General features: G+C 41.0%; 1 protein-coding gene and 1 long non-coding RNA gene across 2 annotated transcripts in view; one reads left to right on the top strand and one right to left on the bottom strand.

Moving 5' to 3' along the window:
• Nucleotides 1-5,135: 5,135 nt before the first annotated feature.
• On the bottom strand, nucleotides 5,136-5,933 carry LOC127927844 (uncharacterized). The gene is made up of 2 exons (XR_008129234.1): nucleotides 5,444-5,933; nucleotides 5,136-5,412 (listed from the first exon to the last, which is right to left on the bottom strand). It is a non-coding gene; the product is annotated as an uncharacterized LOC127927844 (long non-coding RNA).
• Nucleotides 5,934-6,756: 823 nt separating this feature from the next.
• LOC118381850 (receptor-type tyrosine-protein phosphatase beta-like) overlaps nucleotides 6,757-21,125 on the top strand; it is a 147,917-nt gene continuing 133,548 nt past the window's right edge. Inside the window, exons 1-2 of the mRNA XM_052514573.1 lie at nucleotides 6,757-8,370; nucleotides 8,658-8,940. Of these exons, the coding sequence (XP_052370533.1) occupies nucleotides 8,293-8,370; nucleotides 8,658-8,940 (361 nt within the window). The 5' untranslated portion in view covers nucleotides 6,757-8,292. The remainder of the gene's footprint in view (nucleotides 8,371-8,657; nucleotides 8,941-21,125) is intronic.

Raw genomic sequence — 21,125 nt, 5'->3', positions numbered from 1 at the left:
TAAGACCATTAAACATAATGTGGACAGGCATATCTATAAGACCATTAAACATAATGTGGACAGGCATATCTATAAGGACCATTAAACATAATGTGGACAGGCATATCTATAAGACCATTAAACATAATGTGGACCATTAAACATAATGTGGACAGGCATATCTATAAGACCATTAAACATAATGTGGACAGGCATATCTATAAGGACCATTAAACATAATGTGGACAGGCATATCTATAAGACCATTAAACATCATGTGGACAGGCATATCTATAAGACCATTAAACATAATGTGGACAGGCATATCTATAATGGGACCATTAAACATAATGTGGACAGGCATATCTATAAGACCATTAAACATAATGTGGACAGGCATATCTATAAGACCATTAAACATAATGTGGACAGGCATATCTATAAGGACCATTAAACATAATGTGGACAGGCATATCTATAAGGACCATTAAACATAATGTGGACAGGTATATCTATAAGCATTAAACTAATGTGGACAGGACCCATTAAACATAATGTGGACAGGCATATCTATAAGGACCATTAAACATAATGTGGACAGGCATATCTATAAGGACCATTAAACATAATGTGGACAGGCATATCTATAAGACCATTAAACATAATGTGATAGGCATATCTATAAGACCATTAAACATAATGTGAAAAACATAATGTGCATATCTATAAGGACCATTAAACATAATGTGGACAGGCATATCTAAGACCATTAAACATAATGTGGACAGGCATATCTATAAGACCATTAAACATAATGTGGACAGGCATATCTATAAGACCATTAAACATAATGTGGACAGGCATATCTATAAGACCATTAAACATAATGTGGACAGGCATATCTATATGGTGGACAGGCATATCTATAAGGACCATTAAACATAATGTGGACAGGCATATCTATAAGACCATTAAACATAATGTGGACAGGCATATCTATAAGACCATTAAACATAATGTGGACAGGCATATCTATAAGACCATTAAACATAATGTGGACAGGCATATCTATAAGGACCATTAAACATAATGTGGACAGGCATATCTATAAGACCATTAAACATAATGTGGACAGGCATATCTATAAGACCATTAAACATAATGTGGACAGGCATATCTATAAGACCATTAAACATAATGTGGACAGGCATATCTATAAGGACCATTAAACATAATGTGGACAGGCATATCTATGACCATTAAACATAATGTGGACAGGCATATCTATAAGACCATTAAACATAATGTGGACAGGCATATCTATAAGACCATTAAACATAATGTGGACAGGCATATCTATAAGACCATTAAACATAATGTGGACAGGCATATCTATAAGACCATTAAACATAATGTGGACAGGCATATCTATAAGGACCATTAAACATAATGTGGACAGGCATATCTATAAGACCATTAAACATAATGTGGACAGGCATATCTATAAGACCATTAAACATAATGCATATCTATAAGACCATTAAACATAATGTGGACAGGCATATCTATAAGGACCATTAAACATAATGTGGACAGGCATATCTATAAGGACCATTAAACATAATGTGGACAGGCATATCTATAAGGACCATTAAACATAATGTGGACAGGCATATCTATAAGACCATTAAACATAATGTGGACAGGCATATCTATAAGACCATTAAACATAATGTGGACAGGCATATCTATAAGGACCATTAAACATAATGTGGACAGGCATATCTATAAGGACCATTAAACATAATGTGGACAGGCATATCTATAAGGACCATTAAACATAATGTGGACAGGCATATCTATAAGGACCATTAAACATAATGTGGACAGGCATATCTATAAGGACCATTAAACATAATGTGGACAGGCATATCTATAAGGACCATTAAACATAATGTGGACAGGCATATCTATAAGACCATTAAACATAATGTGGACAGGCATATCTATAAGACCATTAAACATAATGTGGACAGGCATATCTATAAGGACCATTAAACATAATGTGGACAGGCATATCTATAAGGACCATTAAACATAATGTGGACAGGCATATCTATAAGGACCATTAAACATAATGTGGACAGGCATATCTATAAGACCATTAAACATAATGTGGACAGGCATATCTATAAGACCATTAAACATAATGTGGACAGGCATATCTATAAGGACCATTAAACATAATGTGGACAGGCATATCTATAAGACCATTAAACATAATGTGGACAGGCATATCTATAAGGACCATTAAACATAATGTGGACAGGCATATCTATAAGGACCATTAAACATAATGTGGACAGGCATATCTATAAGGACCATTAAACATAATGTGGACAGGCATATCTATAAGACCATTAAACATAATGTGGACAGGCATATCTATAAGGACCATTAAACATAATGTGGACAGGCATATCTATAAGGACCATTAAACATAATGTGGACAGGCATATCTATAAGACCATTAAACATAATGTGGACAGGCATATCTATAAGGACCATTAAACATAATGTGGACAGGCATATCTATAAGACCATTAAACATAATGTGGACAGGCATATCTATAAGACCATTAAACATAATGTGGACAGGCATATCTATAAGACCATTAAACATAATGTGGACAGGCATATCTATAAGACCATTAAACATCATGTGGACAGGCATATCTATAAGACCATTAAACATCATGTGGACAGGCATATCTATAAGACCATTAAACATCATGTGGACAGGCATATCTATAAGACCATTAAACATAATGTGGACAGGCATATCTATAAGGACCATTAAACATAATGTGGACAGGCATATCTATAAGACCATTAAACATAATGTGGACAGGCATATCTATAAAGACCATTAAACATAATGTGGACAGGCATATCTATAAGACCATTAAACATAATGTGGACAGGCATATCTATAAGGACCATTAAACATAATGTGGACCATAAGGACCATTAAACATAATGTGGACAGGCATATCTATAAGGACCATTAAACATAATGTGGACAGGCATATCTATAAGGACCATTAAACATAATGTGGACAGGCATATCTATAAGACCATTAAACATAATGTGGACAGGCATATCTATAAGACCATTAAACATAATGTGGACAGGCATATCTATAAGACCATTAAACATAATGTGGACAGGCATATCTATAAGACCATTAAACATAATGTGGACAGGCATATCTATAAGGACCATAAACATAATGTGGACAGGCATATCTATAAGACCATTAAACATAATGTGGACAGGCATATCTATAAGACCATTAAACATAATGTGGACAGGCATATCTATAAGGACCATTAAACATAATGTGGACAGGCATATCTATAAGGACCATTAAACATAATGTGGACAGGCATATCTATAAGGACCATTAAACATAATGTGGACAGGCATATCTATAAGACCATTAAACATAATGTGGACAGGCATATCTATAAGACCATTAAACATAATGTGGACAGGCATATCTATAAGACCATTAAACATAATGTGGACAGGCATATCTATAAGGACCATTAAACATAATGTGGACAGGCATATCTATAAGGACCATTAAACATAATGTGGACAGGCATATCTATAAGACCATTAAACATAATGTGGACAGGCATATCTATAAGACCATTAAACATAATGTGGACAGGCATATCTATAAGACCATTAAACATAATGTGGACAGGCATATCTATTAAACATAATGTGGACCATTAAACATTAAACATAATGTGGACAGGCATATCTATAAGACCATTAAACATAATGTGGACAGGCATATCTATAAGACCATTAAACATAATGTGGACAGGCATATCTATAAGGACCATTAAACATAATGTGGACAGGCATATCTATAAGGCACCCATTAAACATAATGTGGACAGGCATATCTATAAGACCATTAAACATAATGTGGACAGGCATATCTATAAGGACCATTAAACATAATGTGGACAGGCATATCTATAAGACCATTAAACATAATGTGGACAGGCATATCTATAAGACCATTAAACATAATGTGGACAGGCATATCTATAAGACCATTAAACATAATGTGGACTATAAGGACCATTAAACATAATGTGGACAGGCATATCTATAAGGACCATTAAACATAATGTGGACAGGCATATCTATAAGACCATTAAACATAATGTGGACAGGCATATCTATAAGACCATTAAACATAATGTGGACAGGCATATCTATAAGGACCATTAAACATAATGTGGACAGGCATATCTATAAGACCATTAAACATAATGTGGACAGGCATATCTATAAGGACCATTAAACATAATGTGGACAGGCATATCTATAAGACCATTAAACATAATGTGGACAGGCATATCTATAAGGACCACATAGGAATCTAGTGTTCGACCAAGGAGGATACAGATGGCTGTTTGTTGTGTGACAATGAATTGAGAAACATTTCACTTTTTGTATGTACTTATGGATGATTTTTTGTATTATTATTTGTGAAAAGAAAAAAGGTTTTGAATACATAAAACGTTAACCGTCCGTGCATATTGTTTACTGTTAGTAGAGTTGTATCTATCCACTATGTGGGCTTAATGGCCATATTAGCCAGGAGGACAAAGGGGTTGCGTTCCAAATGGGACCCTAGAGCCTTTAAAGTGCACTACATTTGACCAGGCCCATAGAGCTCTGATCACAAGTAGTGAACCATCTAGAGAAGAGGGTGGCGTTTTGGACTCAGGCCTATGAGTTCTTCCCCGATGTACTACTAAGGGACTTGAATGTTGTGATTGGTTCTCTCCTTGTCCGCCATAATAACCACAGTAGTAAGTATTTATATATCTGATATAAGCTGTACATATTGTATGTATGCTTTAATGAAATGTACATGTTTGGAGGGCAGCACAAGGAGAGGTGCAGGCCTCCAACAGCTGTTTGTGTTGTTCCTACTACGGAGGGGAAAAGGGGGATTTATCTTCTACTGTACGACTGGACATCGGGTCACTGAATACTTGCTGGTGCGGAGGAAATATGTTGCCATTCATCTGTATTCCAACTCTTGTAGTGTTTATTTAAAAAAAAAACAGACCAAAACTAAAATGTAAAACTTAGCTGAAACTAAAACAATGTGTTGAGTAATTGTTTTGGTGTTTTTTACTGAGGGTTTAGTACTGAAGCCCTGCTATGACCTTTAGACAGCTCCGACGTGTTCTGTTGACTGTATTACTGTACTGTACATGGAATATTCCTGGATGTTACTCTACTACCCTGTGTTGTGCAGAGTTGTACTACCTTGAGAGTACTACGTTGAGAGTTGTACTACCTTGAGAGTACTACGTTGAGAGTTGTACTACCTTGAGAGTACTACGTTGAGAGTTGTACTACCTTGAGAGTACTACATTGTACTTCCTTGAGAATACTACGTTGAGAGTTGTACTACCTTGACAATACTACGTTGAGAGTTGTACTACCTTGAGAGTACTGCGTTGAGAGTTGTACTACCTTGAGAGCACTACATTGTACTACCTTGAGAGTACTGCGTTGAGAGTTGTACTACCTTGAGAATACTACATTGAGAGTTGTACTACCTTGAGAGTACTACCTTGAGAGTTGTACTACCTTGAGAGTACTACGTTGAGAGTTGTACTACGTTGAGAGTTGTACTACCTTGAGAATACTACATTGAGAGTTGTACTACCTTGAGAGTACTACATTGAGAGTACTACCTTGGCTAGACAGTTAGCGGCTGGAAGATGCCACTAAACTGCCCTGTACCTAAACAGAAAATGATACTGTACCTAATGAAACTGCTGATACTGTACCTAATGTAAGACGTTGACTTTATAGTCCCTACTGCCAATAAAGAGAAACTGTTTCGAACTATCACACACTGATCTGTTTTTCATTTCATCCTTGCCTCTCTTCAGCATTTAAAAAAATTGTAATGTTGTAAAGTGAAATGTTGTAAAGTGAAATGTTGTAAAGTGAAATGTTGTAAAGTGAAATTTGTTCAAGTGAAATGTTGCAACACAGTCAAAAGGCACAGCCTCTGAAACAGGGCAGCTGACTACAGTATTCAGACTGCACTATAGATCTGTGAAAATGTCAACGGAAACTGTAGTTGTTGAGGTTTGATGTTGTTGTCATACCCAACAGACTATGCTCAGTTGCCGGAAATTGAAAACGAACTAGAATTGAAAATACATTTCGAACTCTGAGGTGTACTGAAAGTGTTGGTTTCATTAAGAGAGAGAGAGAGAGAGAGAGAGAGAGAGAGAGAGAGAGAGAGAGAGAGAGAGGGAGAGAGAGACAGCGAAAGAGAGAGAGAGAGAGAGAGAGCGAGAAAGACAGAGAGAGAGAGAGAGAGAGAGAGAGAGAGAGAGAGAGAGAGAGAGAGAGAGAGAGAGAGAGAGAGAGAGAGAGAGAGAGAGAGAGCTAGAGAGAGAGAGAGAGAGAGAGAGAGAGAGAGAGAGAGAGAGAGAGAGAGAGAGAGAGAGAGAGAGAGAGAGAGACAGAGAGAGAGAGAGACAGAGAGAGACAGCGAGAGGGGGAGAGAGAGACAGAGAGAGAGAGAGAGAGAGAGAGAGAGAGAAAGACAGAGAGAGAGAGAGAGAGAGAGAGAGAGAGAGAGAGAGAGAGCATACAGGAAGGGAAAAAAGGAGTGGACTACCTAAAAGTAGTTCTGGAGAACAAAGACTTTTGATGCCCTCTCTCTTTCCAAGGGGGAAAGTTTAGAGACACATATTTTAAAACACATCTGCAAAAAAATGTAAAAGTATTTTCATTTAAATTTTACTTATAGAGAATGAAGTATCAACTGCGCACTATTTGACTCATACCCACCAAAGTTCTATATCGTAGTCTAAGGGGGGTCTGGTTGAACACTGTGGAAGCTTGGAGCTGGAGTCATACCAACATTCTACTGCTTGAGGATATCCTTCCTGTAAGGACTCAAGTATCTCACTGTTTGGAGGAGGTGGAATTGGATGGAAGTGTCTGACGTGAAACAGTGATCAGTTGTCTTCACACAACGTCTACTAGGAGTTCCTTACTACTGAATTATCTGAAGAAGAAAAACATTCTGGGTGATTTTGGAACATTGCAACTGCAAGGCTTCACAGGACTTTAGCTGTACTCAAGTGGATGAGGCAGTTCTACTGATTTAGTTGTACTCAAGTGGATGAGGCAGTTCTTCTGATTTAGCTGTACTCAAGTGGATGAGGCAGTTCTACTGATTTAGTTGTACTCAAGTGGATGAGGCAGTTCTACTGATTTAGTTGTACTCAAGTGGATGAGGCAGTTCTTCTGATTTAGTTGTACTCAAGTGGATGAGGCAGTTCTTCTGATTTAGTTGTACTCAAGTGGATGAGGCAGTTCTACTGATTTAGTTGTACTCAAGTGGATGAGGCAGTTCTTCTGATTTAGTTGTACTCAAGTGGATGAGGCAGTTCTACTGATTTAGTTGTACTCAAGTGGATGAGGCAGTTCTTCTGATTTAGTTGTACTCAAGTGGATGAGGCAGTTCTTCTGATTTAGTTGTACTCAAGTGGATGAGGCAGTTCTACTGATTTAGTTGTACTCAAGTGGATGAGGCAGTTCTACTGATTTAGTTGTACTCAAGTGGATGAGGCAGTTCTTCTGATTTAGTTGTACTCAAGTGGATGAGGCAGTTCTTCTGATTTAGTTGTACTCAAGTGGATGAGGCAGTTCTTCTGATTTAGTTGTACTCAAGTGGATGAGGCAGTTCTTCTGATTTAGTTGTACTCAAGTGGATGAGGCAGTTCTTCTGATTTAGTTGTACTCAAGTGGATGAGGCAGTTCTTCTGATTTAGTTGTACTCAAGTGGATGAGGCAGTTCTTCTGATTTAGTTGTACTCAAGTGGATGAGGCAGTTCTTCTGATTTAGTTGTACTCAAGTGGATGAGGCAGTTCTTCTGATTTAGTTGTACTCAAGTGGATGAGGCAGTTCTTCTGATTTAGTTGTACTCAAGTGGATGAGGCAGTTCTTCTGATTTAGTTGTACTCAAGTGGATGAGGCAGTTCTTCTGATTTAGTTGTACTCAAGTGGATGAGGCAGTTCTTCTGATTTAGTTGTACTCAAGTGGATGAGGCAGTTCTTCTGATTTAGTTGTACTCAAGTGGATGAGGCAGTTCTTCTGATTGCCGTTTATCTTTTTGTGGACTATGGTTTTGGATTATGCTATTTTGGATTTAAATTTTTGGGGACGTGAATAATGTTTAAATCAACAATCGAAATGCTGAAATGTAACGGGGGTTTTTTCACACTTTGTGTGGCATCAGGGATTCTCTTGGTAAGTCTAGAAAAACTCTCATTTCTATCCATCATATATATATAATATAATATAATATCATATAATATCATATCCAATGAACCACTTGATGGAAGTCTCATCAAAAAGTTTATAAAGTTTATTTCTGTTCATTTATTTGTGAAACGTTTCTGTAGGTTAGAGAGAGATAGAAGCTGCTGTTTGTATGATACTATTGAGTTTCACCAAAACATTTGGTCTCAACAAAGCTTTTACACATACTATAATATACAATGTTATTTTGACACATTTACATCATATCTTTTCAGTGTGTATCCGCCGTCGCCGAGGACCAGAAATGCAGCATAAACGTAACCGAGGCCGACAGCAGTCTGGAATCTATAACGTTGAGACTGACCACGGAGGGACAGCAGTGTAACTTCACTGTGTTATCTGTGGACAGTAGCTCTGTAGTAACAGCCTGTGTGGAGGATCTGAAGGACAACAATACGTTTCGATGCCAGGTAGTGAGTTTACAACCCGGAACATCACACACCCTGCAAATCATGTCTACCACAGATGGACAACGGGCCAATGTCACCCTGCAGACCAGTGAGTTGGGCTTTTGTTGACGATTATATATTATAGATTTGTTTTTGTTTTTTTCTCTCCTTGATTTGTATATTTAAAATCAATATGTAATAATATGATTTGTGTACGGCAAACGATGTATAGTTTAAATCAGTGGTTCAGAGTCACTCTTTCTCATTGATATTTATTATGGGAGTAATGCATTTATAATGTCTTAAATCCACGTGTCATTAGCTTCTCTGACTGTGTTGTTATGGTTGCCACGTTTCCTCTGCTCTTGGATACATAGTGTGGGAACCTATTCTACTATCTGTTGCAGCAGGCTTTCCACTTGTGTCCTAGGAGGGAGCGAGCTCTCTGCTGCCTGTCGTCACATCATACAGGCTTTTGTTACATTTCATGTGGTTCTCCCTCGGCTTCACTTATATGACCACAGGAACTGAAACCCTGCTGAGAGAGAGTGATAAACCAGTAACTGTGTGTGTGTGTGTGTGTGTGTGTGTGTGTGTGTGTGTGTGTGTGTGTGTGTGTGTGTGTGTGTGTGTGTGTGTGTGTGTGTGTGTGTGTGTGTGTGTGTGTGTGTGTGTGTGTGTGTGTGTGTGTGTGTGTGTGTGTGTGTGTGTGTGTGTGTTTTGTGCGTGTGTGTGTTTTCTTGTGTGTGTGTTTGCCGGCACATGTCTGAAAGCGTATGCCCTCACATGGCTCTACAGATGTAGGATCTTAAATTGATCCCTCTTTTGTTGCTGACAACTGCACAGCAGGAAATGCAAACTTGTAGAGTATTAGTTTTTAAAAGTATTCTAAAGTTTGCAATTTCCCCTTTGAAATGTCATACTTGATTTGCCCTAACGTAACGTAACGTAATGGTTTTTGTTTTTTTAAACATATCAACCCCTATATAAATGTCCATTAATTATAATCCACATTATAATTCACATTTCCTGTCGCTGTAGGATTATTTTCCTGCTGTAGCAAACTGGCTCAAATGAAGATCCTATATCTGTATAAGTGAACATACACTTGGCAGGGACCCAGAACAGAAGTATCTGACCTTAAGTGTATATTTCCAGACTCTCTCTATCGCCCCCCCTCTCTCTCTCTCTCTCTCTCTCTCTCTCTCTCTCTCTGTCTCTCTCTCTCTCTCTCTCTCTCTCTCTCTCTCTCTCTCTCTCCCCTCACCCCAGCTATTTCCTGACTCCATTGTCCCTTTGTGCTAACGGATACAGGGAGTCCTGTGGGTGGGGTGTGGGAGTGGAGGGCAGGACACTATGTTTGGTTCACAGGGCCTGGGCCGATTAGGGTGCATGGCACTGCTCTTGACCTTCTCAGCATGCGATGTCCCCTTTAACAGACTCTAGTCTGGTCATACATCACACTGTCCCCTTTAACAGACTCTAGTCTGGTCATACATCACACTGAGACCTTTAACAGACTCTAGTCTGGTCATACATCACACTGAGACCTTTAACAGACTCTAGTCTGGTCATCACATCACACTGTCTGGTCAGACCTTTAACAGACTCTAGTCTGGTCATACATCACACTGAGACCCTTTAACAGACTCTAGTCTGGTCATACATCACACTGAGACCTTTAACAGACTCTAGTCTGGTCATACATCACACTGTCCCCTTTAACAGACTCTAGTCTGGTCATACATCACACTGAGACCTTTAACAGACTCTAGTCTGGTCATACATCACACTGAGACCTTTAACAGACTCTAGTCTGGTCATACATCACACTGTCCCCTTTAACAGACTCTAGTCTGGTCATACATCACACTGAGACCTTTAACAGACTCTAGTCTGGTCATACATCACACTGAGACCTTTAACAGACTCTAGTCTGGTCATACATCACACTGTCCCCTTTAACAGACTCTAGTCTGGTCATACATCACACTGAGACCTTTAACAGACTCTAGTCTGATCACACTGAGACCTTTAACAGACTCTAGTCTGGTCGTACATCACACTGAGACCTTTAACAGACTCTGTCTGGTCTGGTCACATCACACTGAGACCTTTAACAGACTCTAGTCTGGTCATAACTCACACTCAGACTCTAGTCTGTCATACATCACACTGAGACCTTTAACAGACTCTATCACACTGAGACCTTTAACAGACTCTAGTCTGGTCATACATCACACTGAGACCTTTAACAGACTCTAGTCTGGTCATACATCTGTCACCTTTAGCAGACTCTAGTGGTCATACATCACACTGAGACCTTTAACAGACTCTAGTCTGGTCATACATCACACTGAGACCTTTAACAGACTCACACTAGTCTGGTCATACATCACACTGAGACCTTTAACAGACTCTAGTCTGGTCGTACATCACACTGAGACCTTTAACAGACTCTAGTCTGGTCATACATCACACTGAGACCTTTAACAGACTCTAGTCTGGTCATACATCTGGACTCTAGTCTGGTCATCACACTGAGACCTTTAACAGACTCTAGTCTGGTCATACATCACACTGAGACCTTTAACAGACTCTAGTCTGGTCATACATCACACTGAGACCTTTAACAGACTCTAGTCTGGTCATACATCACACTGAGACCTTTAACAGACTCTAGTCTGGTCATACATCACACTGAGACCTTTAACAGACTCTAGTCTGGTCATACATCACACTGAGACCTTTAACAGACTCTAGTCTGGTCATACATCACACTGAGACCTTTAACAGACTCTAGTCTGGTCATACATCACACTGAGACCTTTAACAGACTCTAGTCTGGTCATACATCACACTGAGACCTTTAACAGACTCTAGTCTGGTCATACATCACACTGAGACCTTTAACAGACTCTAGTCTGGTCATACATCACACTGTCCCCTTTAACAGACTCTAGTCTGGTCATACATCACACTGTCCCCTTTAACAGACTCTAGTCTGGTCATACATCACACTGAGACCTTTAACAGACTCTAGTCTGGTCATACATCACACTGTCCCCTTTAACAGACTCTAGTCTGATCATACATCACACTGAGACCTTTAACAGACTCTAGTCTGGTCATACATCACACTGAGACCTTTAACAGACTCTAGTCTGGTCATACATCACACTGTCCCCTTTAACAGACTCTAGTCTGATCATACATCACACTGAGACCTTTAACAGACTCTAGTCTGGTCGTACATCACACTGTCCCCTTTAACAGACTCTAGTCTGATCAAACATCACAATGAGACCTTTAACAGACTCTAGTCTGGTCATACATCACACTGAGACCTTTAACAGACTCTAGTCTGGTCATACATCACACTGAGACCTTTAACAGACTCTAGTCTGGTCATACATCACACTGAGACCTTTAACAGACTCTAGTCTGGTCATACATCACACTGTCCCTTTTAACTGACTCTAGTCTGGTCGTACATCACACTGTCCTTTAACAGACTCTAGTCTGGTCATACATCACACTGAGACCTTTAACAGACTCTAGTCTGGTCATACATCACACTGAGACCTTTAACAGACTCTAGTCTGGTCATACATCACACTGTCCCCTTTAACAGACTCTAGTCTGGTCATACATCACACTGTCCCCTTTAACAGACTCTAGTCTGGTCATACATCACACTGTCCCCTTTAACAGACTCTAGTCTGGTCATACATCACACTGAGACCTTTAACAGACTCTAGTCTGGTCATACATCACACTGTCCCCTTTAACAGACTCTAGTCTGGTCATACATCACACTGTCCCCTTTAACAGACTCTAGTCTGGTCATACATCACACTGTCCCCTTTAACAGACTCTAGTCTGGTCATACATCACACTGTCCCCTTTAACAGACTCTAGTCTGGTCATACATCACACTGTCCCCTTTAACAGACTCTAGTCTGGTCATACATCACACTGTCCCCTTTAACAGACTCTAGTCTGGTCATACATCACACTGAGACCTTTAACAGACTCTAGTCTGGTCATACATCACACTGTCCCCTTTAACAGACTCTAGTCTGGTCATACATCACACTGAGACCTTTAACAGACTCTAGTCTGGTCATACATCACACTGAGACCTTTAACAGACTCTAGTCTGGTCATACATCACACTGTCCCCTTTAACAGACTCTAGTCTGGTCATACATCACACTGAGACCTTTAACAGACTCTAGTCTGGTCATACATCACACTGTCCCCTTTAACAGACTCTAGTCTGGTCATACATCACACTGTCCCCTTTAACAGACTCTAGTCTGGTCATACATCACACTGAGACCTTTAACAGACTCTAGTCTGGTCATACATCACACTGAGACCTTTAACAGACTCTAGTCTGGTCATACATCACACTGAGACCTTTAACAGACTCTAGTCTGGTTATACATCACACTGTCTCCTTTAACAGACTCTAGTCTGGTCGTACATCACACTGTCCCCTTTAACAGACTCTAGTCTGGTCATACATCACACTGAGACCTTTAACAGACTCTAGTCTGGTCAAACATCACACTGAGACCTTTAACAGACTCTAGTCTGGTCATACATCACACTGTCCCCTTTAACAGACTCTAGTCTGGTCATACATCACACTGAGACCTTTAACAGACTCTAGTCTGGTCATACATCACACTGTCCCCTTTAACAGACTCTAGTCTGGTCATACATCACACTGAGACCTTTAACAGACTCTAGTCTGGTCATACATCACACTGTCCCTTTAACAGACTCTAGTCTGGTCATACATCACACTGAGACCTTTAACAGACTCTAGTCTGGTCAAACATCACACTGTCCCCTTTAACAGACTCTAGTCTGGTCATACATCACACTGAGACCTTTAACAGACTCTAGTCTGGTCGTACATCACACTGTCCCCTTTAACAGACTCTAGTCTGGTCATACATCACACTGTCCCCTTTAACAGACTCTAGTCTGGTCATACATCACACTGAGACCTTTAACAGACTCTAGTCTGGTCATACATCACACTGTCCCCTTTAACAGACTCTAGTCTGGTCATACATCACACTGAGACCTTTAACAGACTCTAGTCTGGTCATACATCACACTGAGACCTTTAACAGACTCTAGTCTGGTCATACATCACACTGAGACCTTTAACAGACTCTAGTCTGGTCATACATCACACTGAGACCTTTAACAGACTCTAGTCTGGTCATACATCACACTGAGACCTTTAACAGACTCTAGTCTGGTCATACATCACACTGAGACCTTTAACAGACTCTAGTCTGGTCATACATCACACTGAGACCTTTAACAGACTCTAGTCTGGTCATACATCACACTGTCCCCTTTAACAGACTCTAGTCTGGTCATACATCACACTGAGACCTTTAACAGACTCTAGTCTGGTCATACATCACACTGAGACCTTTAACAGACTCTAGTCTGGTCATACATCACACTGAGACCTTTAACAGACTCTAGTCTGGTCATACATCACACTGAGACCTTTAACAGACTCTAGTCTGGTCATACATCACACTGAGACCTTTAACAGACTCTAGTCTGGTCATACATCACACTGAGACCTTTAACAGACTCTAGTCTGGTCATACATCACACTGAGACCCTTAACAGACTCTAGTCTGGTCATACATCACACTGAGACCTTTAACAGACTCTAGTCTGGTCATACATCACACTGAGACCTTTAACAGACTCTAGTCTGGTCATACATCACACTGTCCCCTTTAACAGACTCTAGTCTGATCACACATCACACTGAGACCTTTAACAGACTCTAGTCTGATCACACATCACACTGTCCCCTTTAACAGACTCTAGTCTGGTCATACATCACACTGAGACCTTTAACAGACTCTAGTCTGATCATACATCACACTGAGACCTTTAACAGACTCTAGTCTGGTCATACATCACACTGAGACCTTTAACAGACTCTAGTCTGGTCATACATCACACTGAGACCTTTAACAGACTCTAGTCTGGTCATCACATCACTGGTCATGCATCACACTGAGACCTTTAACAGACTCTAGTCTGGTCATACATCACACTGTCCCCTTTAACAGACTCTAGTCTGGTCATACATCACACTGAGACCTTTAACAGACTCTAGTCTGGTCATACATCACACTGTCCCCTTTAACAGACTCTAGTCTGGTCATACATCACACTGTCCCCTTTAACAGACTCTAGTCTGGTCATACATCACACTGTCCCCTTTAACAGACTCTAGTCTGGTCATACATCACACTGTCCCCTTTAACAGACTCTAGTCTGGTCATACATCACACTGAGACCTTTAACAGACTCTAGTCTGGTCATACATCACACTGTCCCCTTTAACAGACTCTAGTCTGGTCGTACATCACACTGTCCCCTTTAACAGACTCTAGTCTGGTCATACATCACACTGTCCCCTTTAACAGACTCTAGTCTGGTCATACATCACACTGAGACCTTTAACAGACTCTAGTCTGGTCATACATCACACTGAGACCTTTAACAGACTCTAGTCTGGTCGTACATCACACTGTCCCCTTTAACAGACTCTAGTCTGGTCGTACATCACACTGTCCCCTTTAACAGACTCTAGTCTGGTCATACATCACACTGTCCCCTTTAACAGACTCTAGTCTGGTCATACATCACACTGAGACCTTTAACAGACTCTAGTCTGGTCATACATCACACTGAGACCTTTAACAGACTCTAGTCTGGTCATACATCACACTGTCCCCTTTAACAGACTCTAGTCTGGTCATACATCACACTGAGACCTTTAACAGACTCTAGTCTGGTCATACATCACACTGAGACCTTTAACAGACTCTAGTCTGGTCATACATCACACTGAGACCTTTAACAGACTCTAGTCTGGTCATACATCACACTGAGACCTTTAACAGACTCTAGTCTGGTCATACATCACACTGTCCCCTTTAACAGACTCTAGTCTGGTCATACATCACACTGAGACCTTTAACAGACTCTAGTCTGGTCATACATCACACTGTTTAACAGACTCTAGTCTGGTCATACATCAGAGACCTTTAACAGACTCTAGTCTGGTCATACATCACACTGAGACCTTTAACAGACTCTAGTCTGGTCATACATCACACTGTCCCCTTTAACAGACTCTAGTCTGGTCATACATCACACTGAGACCTTTAACAGACTCTAGTCTGGTCATACATCACACTGAGACCTTTAACAGACTCTAGTCTGGTCATACATCACACTGAGACCTTTAACAGACTCTAGTCTGGTCATACATCACACTGAGACCTTTAACAGACTCTAGTCTGGTCGTACATCACACTGTCCCCTTTAACTGACTCTAGTCTGGTCGTACATCACACTGAGACCTTTAACAGACTCTAGTCTGGTCATACATCACACTGAGACCTTTAACAGACTCTAATCTGGTCATACTGAGACCTTTAACAGACTCTAGTCTGGTCATACATCACACTGAGACCTTTAACAGACTCTAGTCTGGTCATACATCACACTGTCCCTTTAACAGACTCTAGTCTGGTCATACATCACACTGAGACCTTTAACAGACTCTAGTCTGGTCATACATCACACTGTCCCCTTTAACAGACTCTAGTCTGGTCATACATCACACTGAGACCCCTTTAACAGACTCTAGTCTGGTCATACATCACACTGAGACCTTTAACAGACTCTAGTCTGGTCATACATCACACTGAGACCTTTAACAGACTCTAGTCTGGTCATACATCACACTGTCCCTTTAACAGACTCTAGTCTGGTCATACATCACACTGTCCCTTTAACAGACTCTAGTCTGGTCATACATCACACTGAGACCTTTAACAGACTCTAGTCTGGTCATACATCACACTGTCCCCTTTAACAGACTCTAGTCTGGTCATACATCACACTGAGACCTTTAACAGACTCTAGTCTGGTCATACATCACACTGAGACCTTTAACAGACTCTAGTCTGGTCATACATCACACTGTCCCCTTTAACAGACTCTAGTCTGGTCATACATCACACTGTCCCCTTTAACAGACTCTAGTCTGATCATCATACATCACACTGAGACCTTTAACAGACTCTAGTCTGGTCATACATCACACTGAGACCTTTAACAGACTCTAGTCTGGTCATACATCACACTGAGACCTTTAACAGACTCTAGTCTGGTCACACATCACACTGTCCCCTTTAACAGACTCTAGTCTGGTCACATCACAGACTAGTCTTTAACAGACTCTAGTCTGGTCATACATCACACTGAGACCTTTAACAGACTCTAGTCTGGTCATACATCACACTGAGACCTTTAACAGACTCTAGTCTGGTCATACATCACACTGAGACCTTTAACAGACTCTAGTCTGGTCATACATCACACTGTCCCCTTTAACAGACTCTAGTCTGGTCGTACATCACACTGTCCCTTTAACAGACTCTAGTCTGGTCATACATCACACTGTCCCCTTTAACAGACTCTAGTCTGGTCATACATCACACTGTCCCCTTTAACAGACTCTAGTCTGGTCATACATCACACTGTCCCCTTTAACAGACTCTAGTCTGGTCATACATCACACTGTCCCCTTTAACAGACTCTAGTCTGGTCATACATCACACTGTCCCCTTTAACAGACTCTAGTCTGGTCATACATCACACTGTCCCCTTTAACAGACTCTAGTCTGGTCATACATCACACTGTCCCCTTTAACAGACTCTAGTCTGGTCATACATCACACTGTCCCTTTAACAGACTCTAGTCTGGTCATACATCACACTGTCCCTTTAACAGACTCTAGTCTGGTCACATCACACTGTCCCTTTAACAGACTCTAGTCTGGTCACATCACACTGAGACCTTTAACAGACTCTAGTCTGGTCATACATCACACTGTCCCCTTTAACAGACTCTAGTCTGGTCATACATCACACTGAGACCTTTAACAGACTCTAGTCTGGTCATACATCACACTGTCCCCTTTAACAGACTCTAGTCTGGTCATACATCACACTGAGACCTTTAACAGACTCTAGTCTGGTCATACATCACACTGTCCTTTAACAGACTCTAGTCTGGTCATACATCACACTGAGACCTTTAACAGACTCTAGTCTGGTCATACATCACACTGAGACCTTTAACAGACTCTAGTCTGGTCGTACATCACACTTTCCCCTTTAACAGACTCTAGTCTGATCATACATCACACTGAGACCTTTAACAGACTCTAGTCTGGTCATACATCACACTGTCCCCTTTAACAGACTCTAGTCTGATCATACATCACACTGAGACCTTTAACAGACTCTAGTCTGGTCATACATCACACTGTCCCCTTTAACAGACTCTAGTCTGGTCATACATCACACTGAGACCTTTAACAGACTCTAGTCTGGTCATACATCACACTGTCCCCTTTAACAGACTCTAGTCTGGTCATACATCACACTGTCCCCTTTAACAGACTCTAGTCTGGTCGTACATCACACTGTCCCCTTTAACAGACTCTAGTCTGGTCATACATCACACTGTCCCCTTTAACAGACTCTAGTCTGATCATACATCACACTGAGACCTTTAACAGACTCTAGTCTGGTCATACATCACACTGTCCCCTTTAACAGACTCTAGTCTGGTCATACATCACACTGAGACCTTTAACAGACTCTAGTCTGGTCGTACATCACACTGTCCCCTTTAACAGACTCTAGTCTGGTCATACATCACACTGTCCCCTTTAACAGACTCTAGTCTGGTCGTACATCACACTGTCCCCTTTAACAGACTCTAGTCTGATCAAACATCACAATGAGACCTTTAACAGACTCTAGTCTGGTCATACATCACACTGTCCCCTTTAACAGACTCTAGTCTGGTCATACATCACACTGAGACCTTTAACAGACTCTAGTCTGGTCATACATCACACTGTCCCTTTTAACTGACTCTAGTCTGGTCGTACATCACACTGTCCCCTTTAACTGACTCTAGTCTGGTTATACATCACACTGAGACCTTTAACAGACTCTAGTCTGGTCATACATCACACTGTCCCCTTTAACAGACTCTAGTCTGGTCGTACATCACACTGTCCCCTTTAACAGACTCTAGTCTGGTCATACATCACACTGAGACCTTTAACAGACTCTAGTCTGGTCATACATCACACTGAGACCTTTAACAGACTCTAGTCTGGTCATACATCACACTGTCCCCTTTAACAGACTCTAGTCTGGTCATACATCACACTGTCCCCTTTAACAGACTCTAGTCTGGTCACACATCACACTGAGACCTTTAACAGACTCTAGTCTGGTCGTACATCACACTGTCCCCTTTAACAGACTCTAGTCTGATCATACATCACACTGAGACCTTTAACAGACTCTAGTCTGGTCATACATCACACTGAGACCTTTAACAGACTCTAGTCTGGTCATACATCACACTGAGACCTTTAACAGACTCTAGTCTGGTCGTACATCACACTGTCCCCTTTAACAGACTCTAGTCTGATCATACATCACACTGAGACCTTTAACAGACTCTAGTCTGGTCGTACATCACACTGTCCCCTTTAACAGACTCTAGTCTGATCATACATCACACTGAGACCTTTAACAGACTCTAGTCTGGTCATACATCACACTGTCCCCTTTAACAGACTCTAGTCTGGTCACACATCACACTGAGACCTTTAACAGACTCTAGTCTGGTCATACATCACACTGAGACCTTTAACAGACTCTAGTCTGATCATACATCACACTGAGACCTTTAACAGACTCTAGTCTGGTCATACATCACACTGTCCCCTTTAACAGACTCTAGTCTGGTCGTACATCACACTGTCCCCTTTAACAGACTCTAGTCTGGTCGTACATCACACTGTCCCTTTAACAGACTCTAGTCTGGTCATACATCACACTGTCCCCTTTAACAGACTCTAGTCTGGTCATACATCACACTGTCCCCTTTAACAGACTCTAGTCTGGTCGTACATCACACTGTCCCCTTTAACTGACTCTAGTCTGGTCACACATCACACTGTCCCCTTTAACAGACTCTAGTCTGGTCATACATCACACTGTCCCCTTTAACAGACTCTAGTCTGGTCATACATCACACTGTCCCCTTTAACAGACTCTAGTCTGGTCGTACATCACACTGTCCCCTTTAACAGACTCTAGTCTGGTCATACATCACACTGTCCCCTTTAACAGACTCTAGTCTGGTCATACATCACACTGTCCCCTTTAACAGACTCTAGTCTGGTCATACATCACACTGTCCCCTTTAACAGACTCTAGTCTGGTCATACATCACACTGAGACCTTTAACAGACTCTAGTCTGGTCGTACATCACACTTTCCCCTTTAACAGACTCTAGTCTGATCATACATCACACTGAGACCTTTAACAGACTCTAGTCTGGTCGTACATCACACTGTCCCCTTTAACAGACTCTAGTCTGGTCATACATCACACTGTCCTTTAACAGACTCTAGTCTGGTCGTACATCACACTGTCCCCTTTAACAGACTCTAGTCTGGTCATACATCACACTGAGACCTTTAACAGACTCTAGTCTGGTCATACATCACACTGAGACCTTTAACAGACTCTAGTCTGGTCGTACATCACACTGTCCCCTTTAACTGACTCTAGTCTGGTCGTACATCACACTGTCCCCTTTAACAGACTCTAGTCTGGTCGTACATCACACTGTCCCCTTTAACTGACTCTAGTCTGGTTATACATCACACTGAGACCTTTAACAGACCCTAGTCTGGTCATACATCACACTGTCCCCTTTAACTGACTCTAGTCTGGTCATACATCACACTGAGACCTTTAACAGACTCTAGTCTGGTCATACATCACACTGTCCCTTTAACAGACTCTAGTCTGGTCATACATCACACTGTCCCCTTTAACAGACTCTAGTCTGGTCATACATCACACTGTCCCCTTTAACAGACTCTAGTCTGGTCGTACATCACACTGTCCCCTTTAACAGACTCTAGTCTGATCAAACATCACAATGAGACCTTTAACAGACTCTAGTCTGGTCGTACATCACACTGTCCCCTTTAACAGACTCTAGTCTGGTCATACATCACACTGAGACCTTTAACAGACTCTAGTCTGGTCATACATCACACTGTCCCCTTTAACAGACTCTAGTCTGGTCATACATCACACTGTCCCCTTTA

The sequence above is a fragment of the Oncorhynchus keta genome, unplaced genomic scaffold, assembly GCF_023373465.1.
Source record: "Oncorhynchus keta strain PuntledgeMale-10-30-2019 unplaced genomic scaffold, Oket_V2 Un_scaffold_180_pilon_pilon, whole genome shotgun sequence".
In the NCBI taxonomy this organism is placed as follows: domain Eukaryota; kingdom Metazoa; phylum Chordata; class Actinopteri; order Salmoniformes; family Salmonidae; genus Oncorhynchus; species Oncorhynchus keta.
Note: the sequence above shows the minus strand (reverse complement) of the source record. Positions and strands in the feature narration are given on the sequence as shown.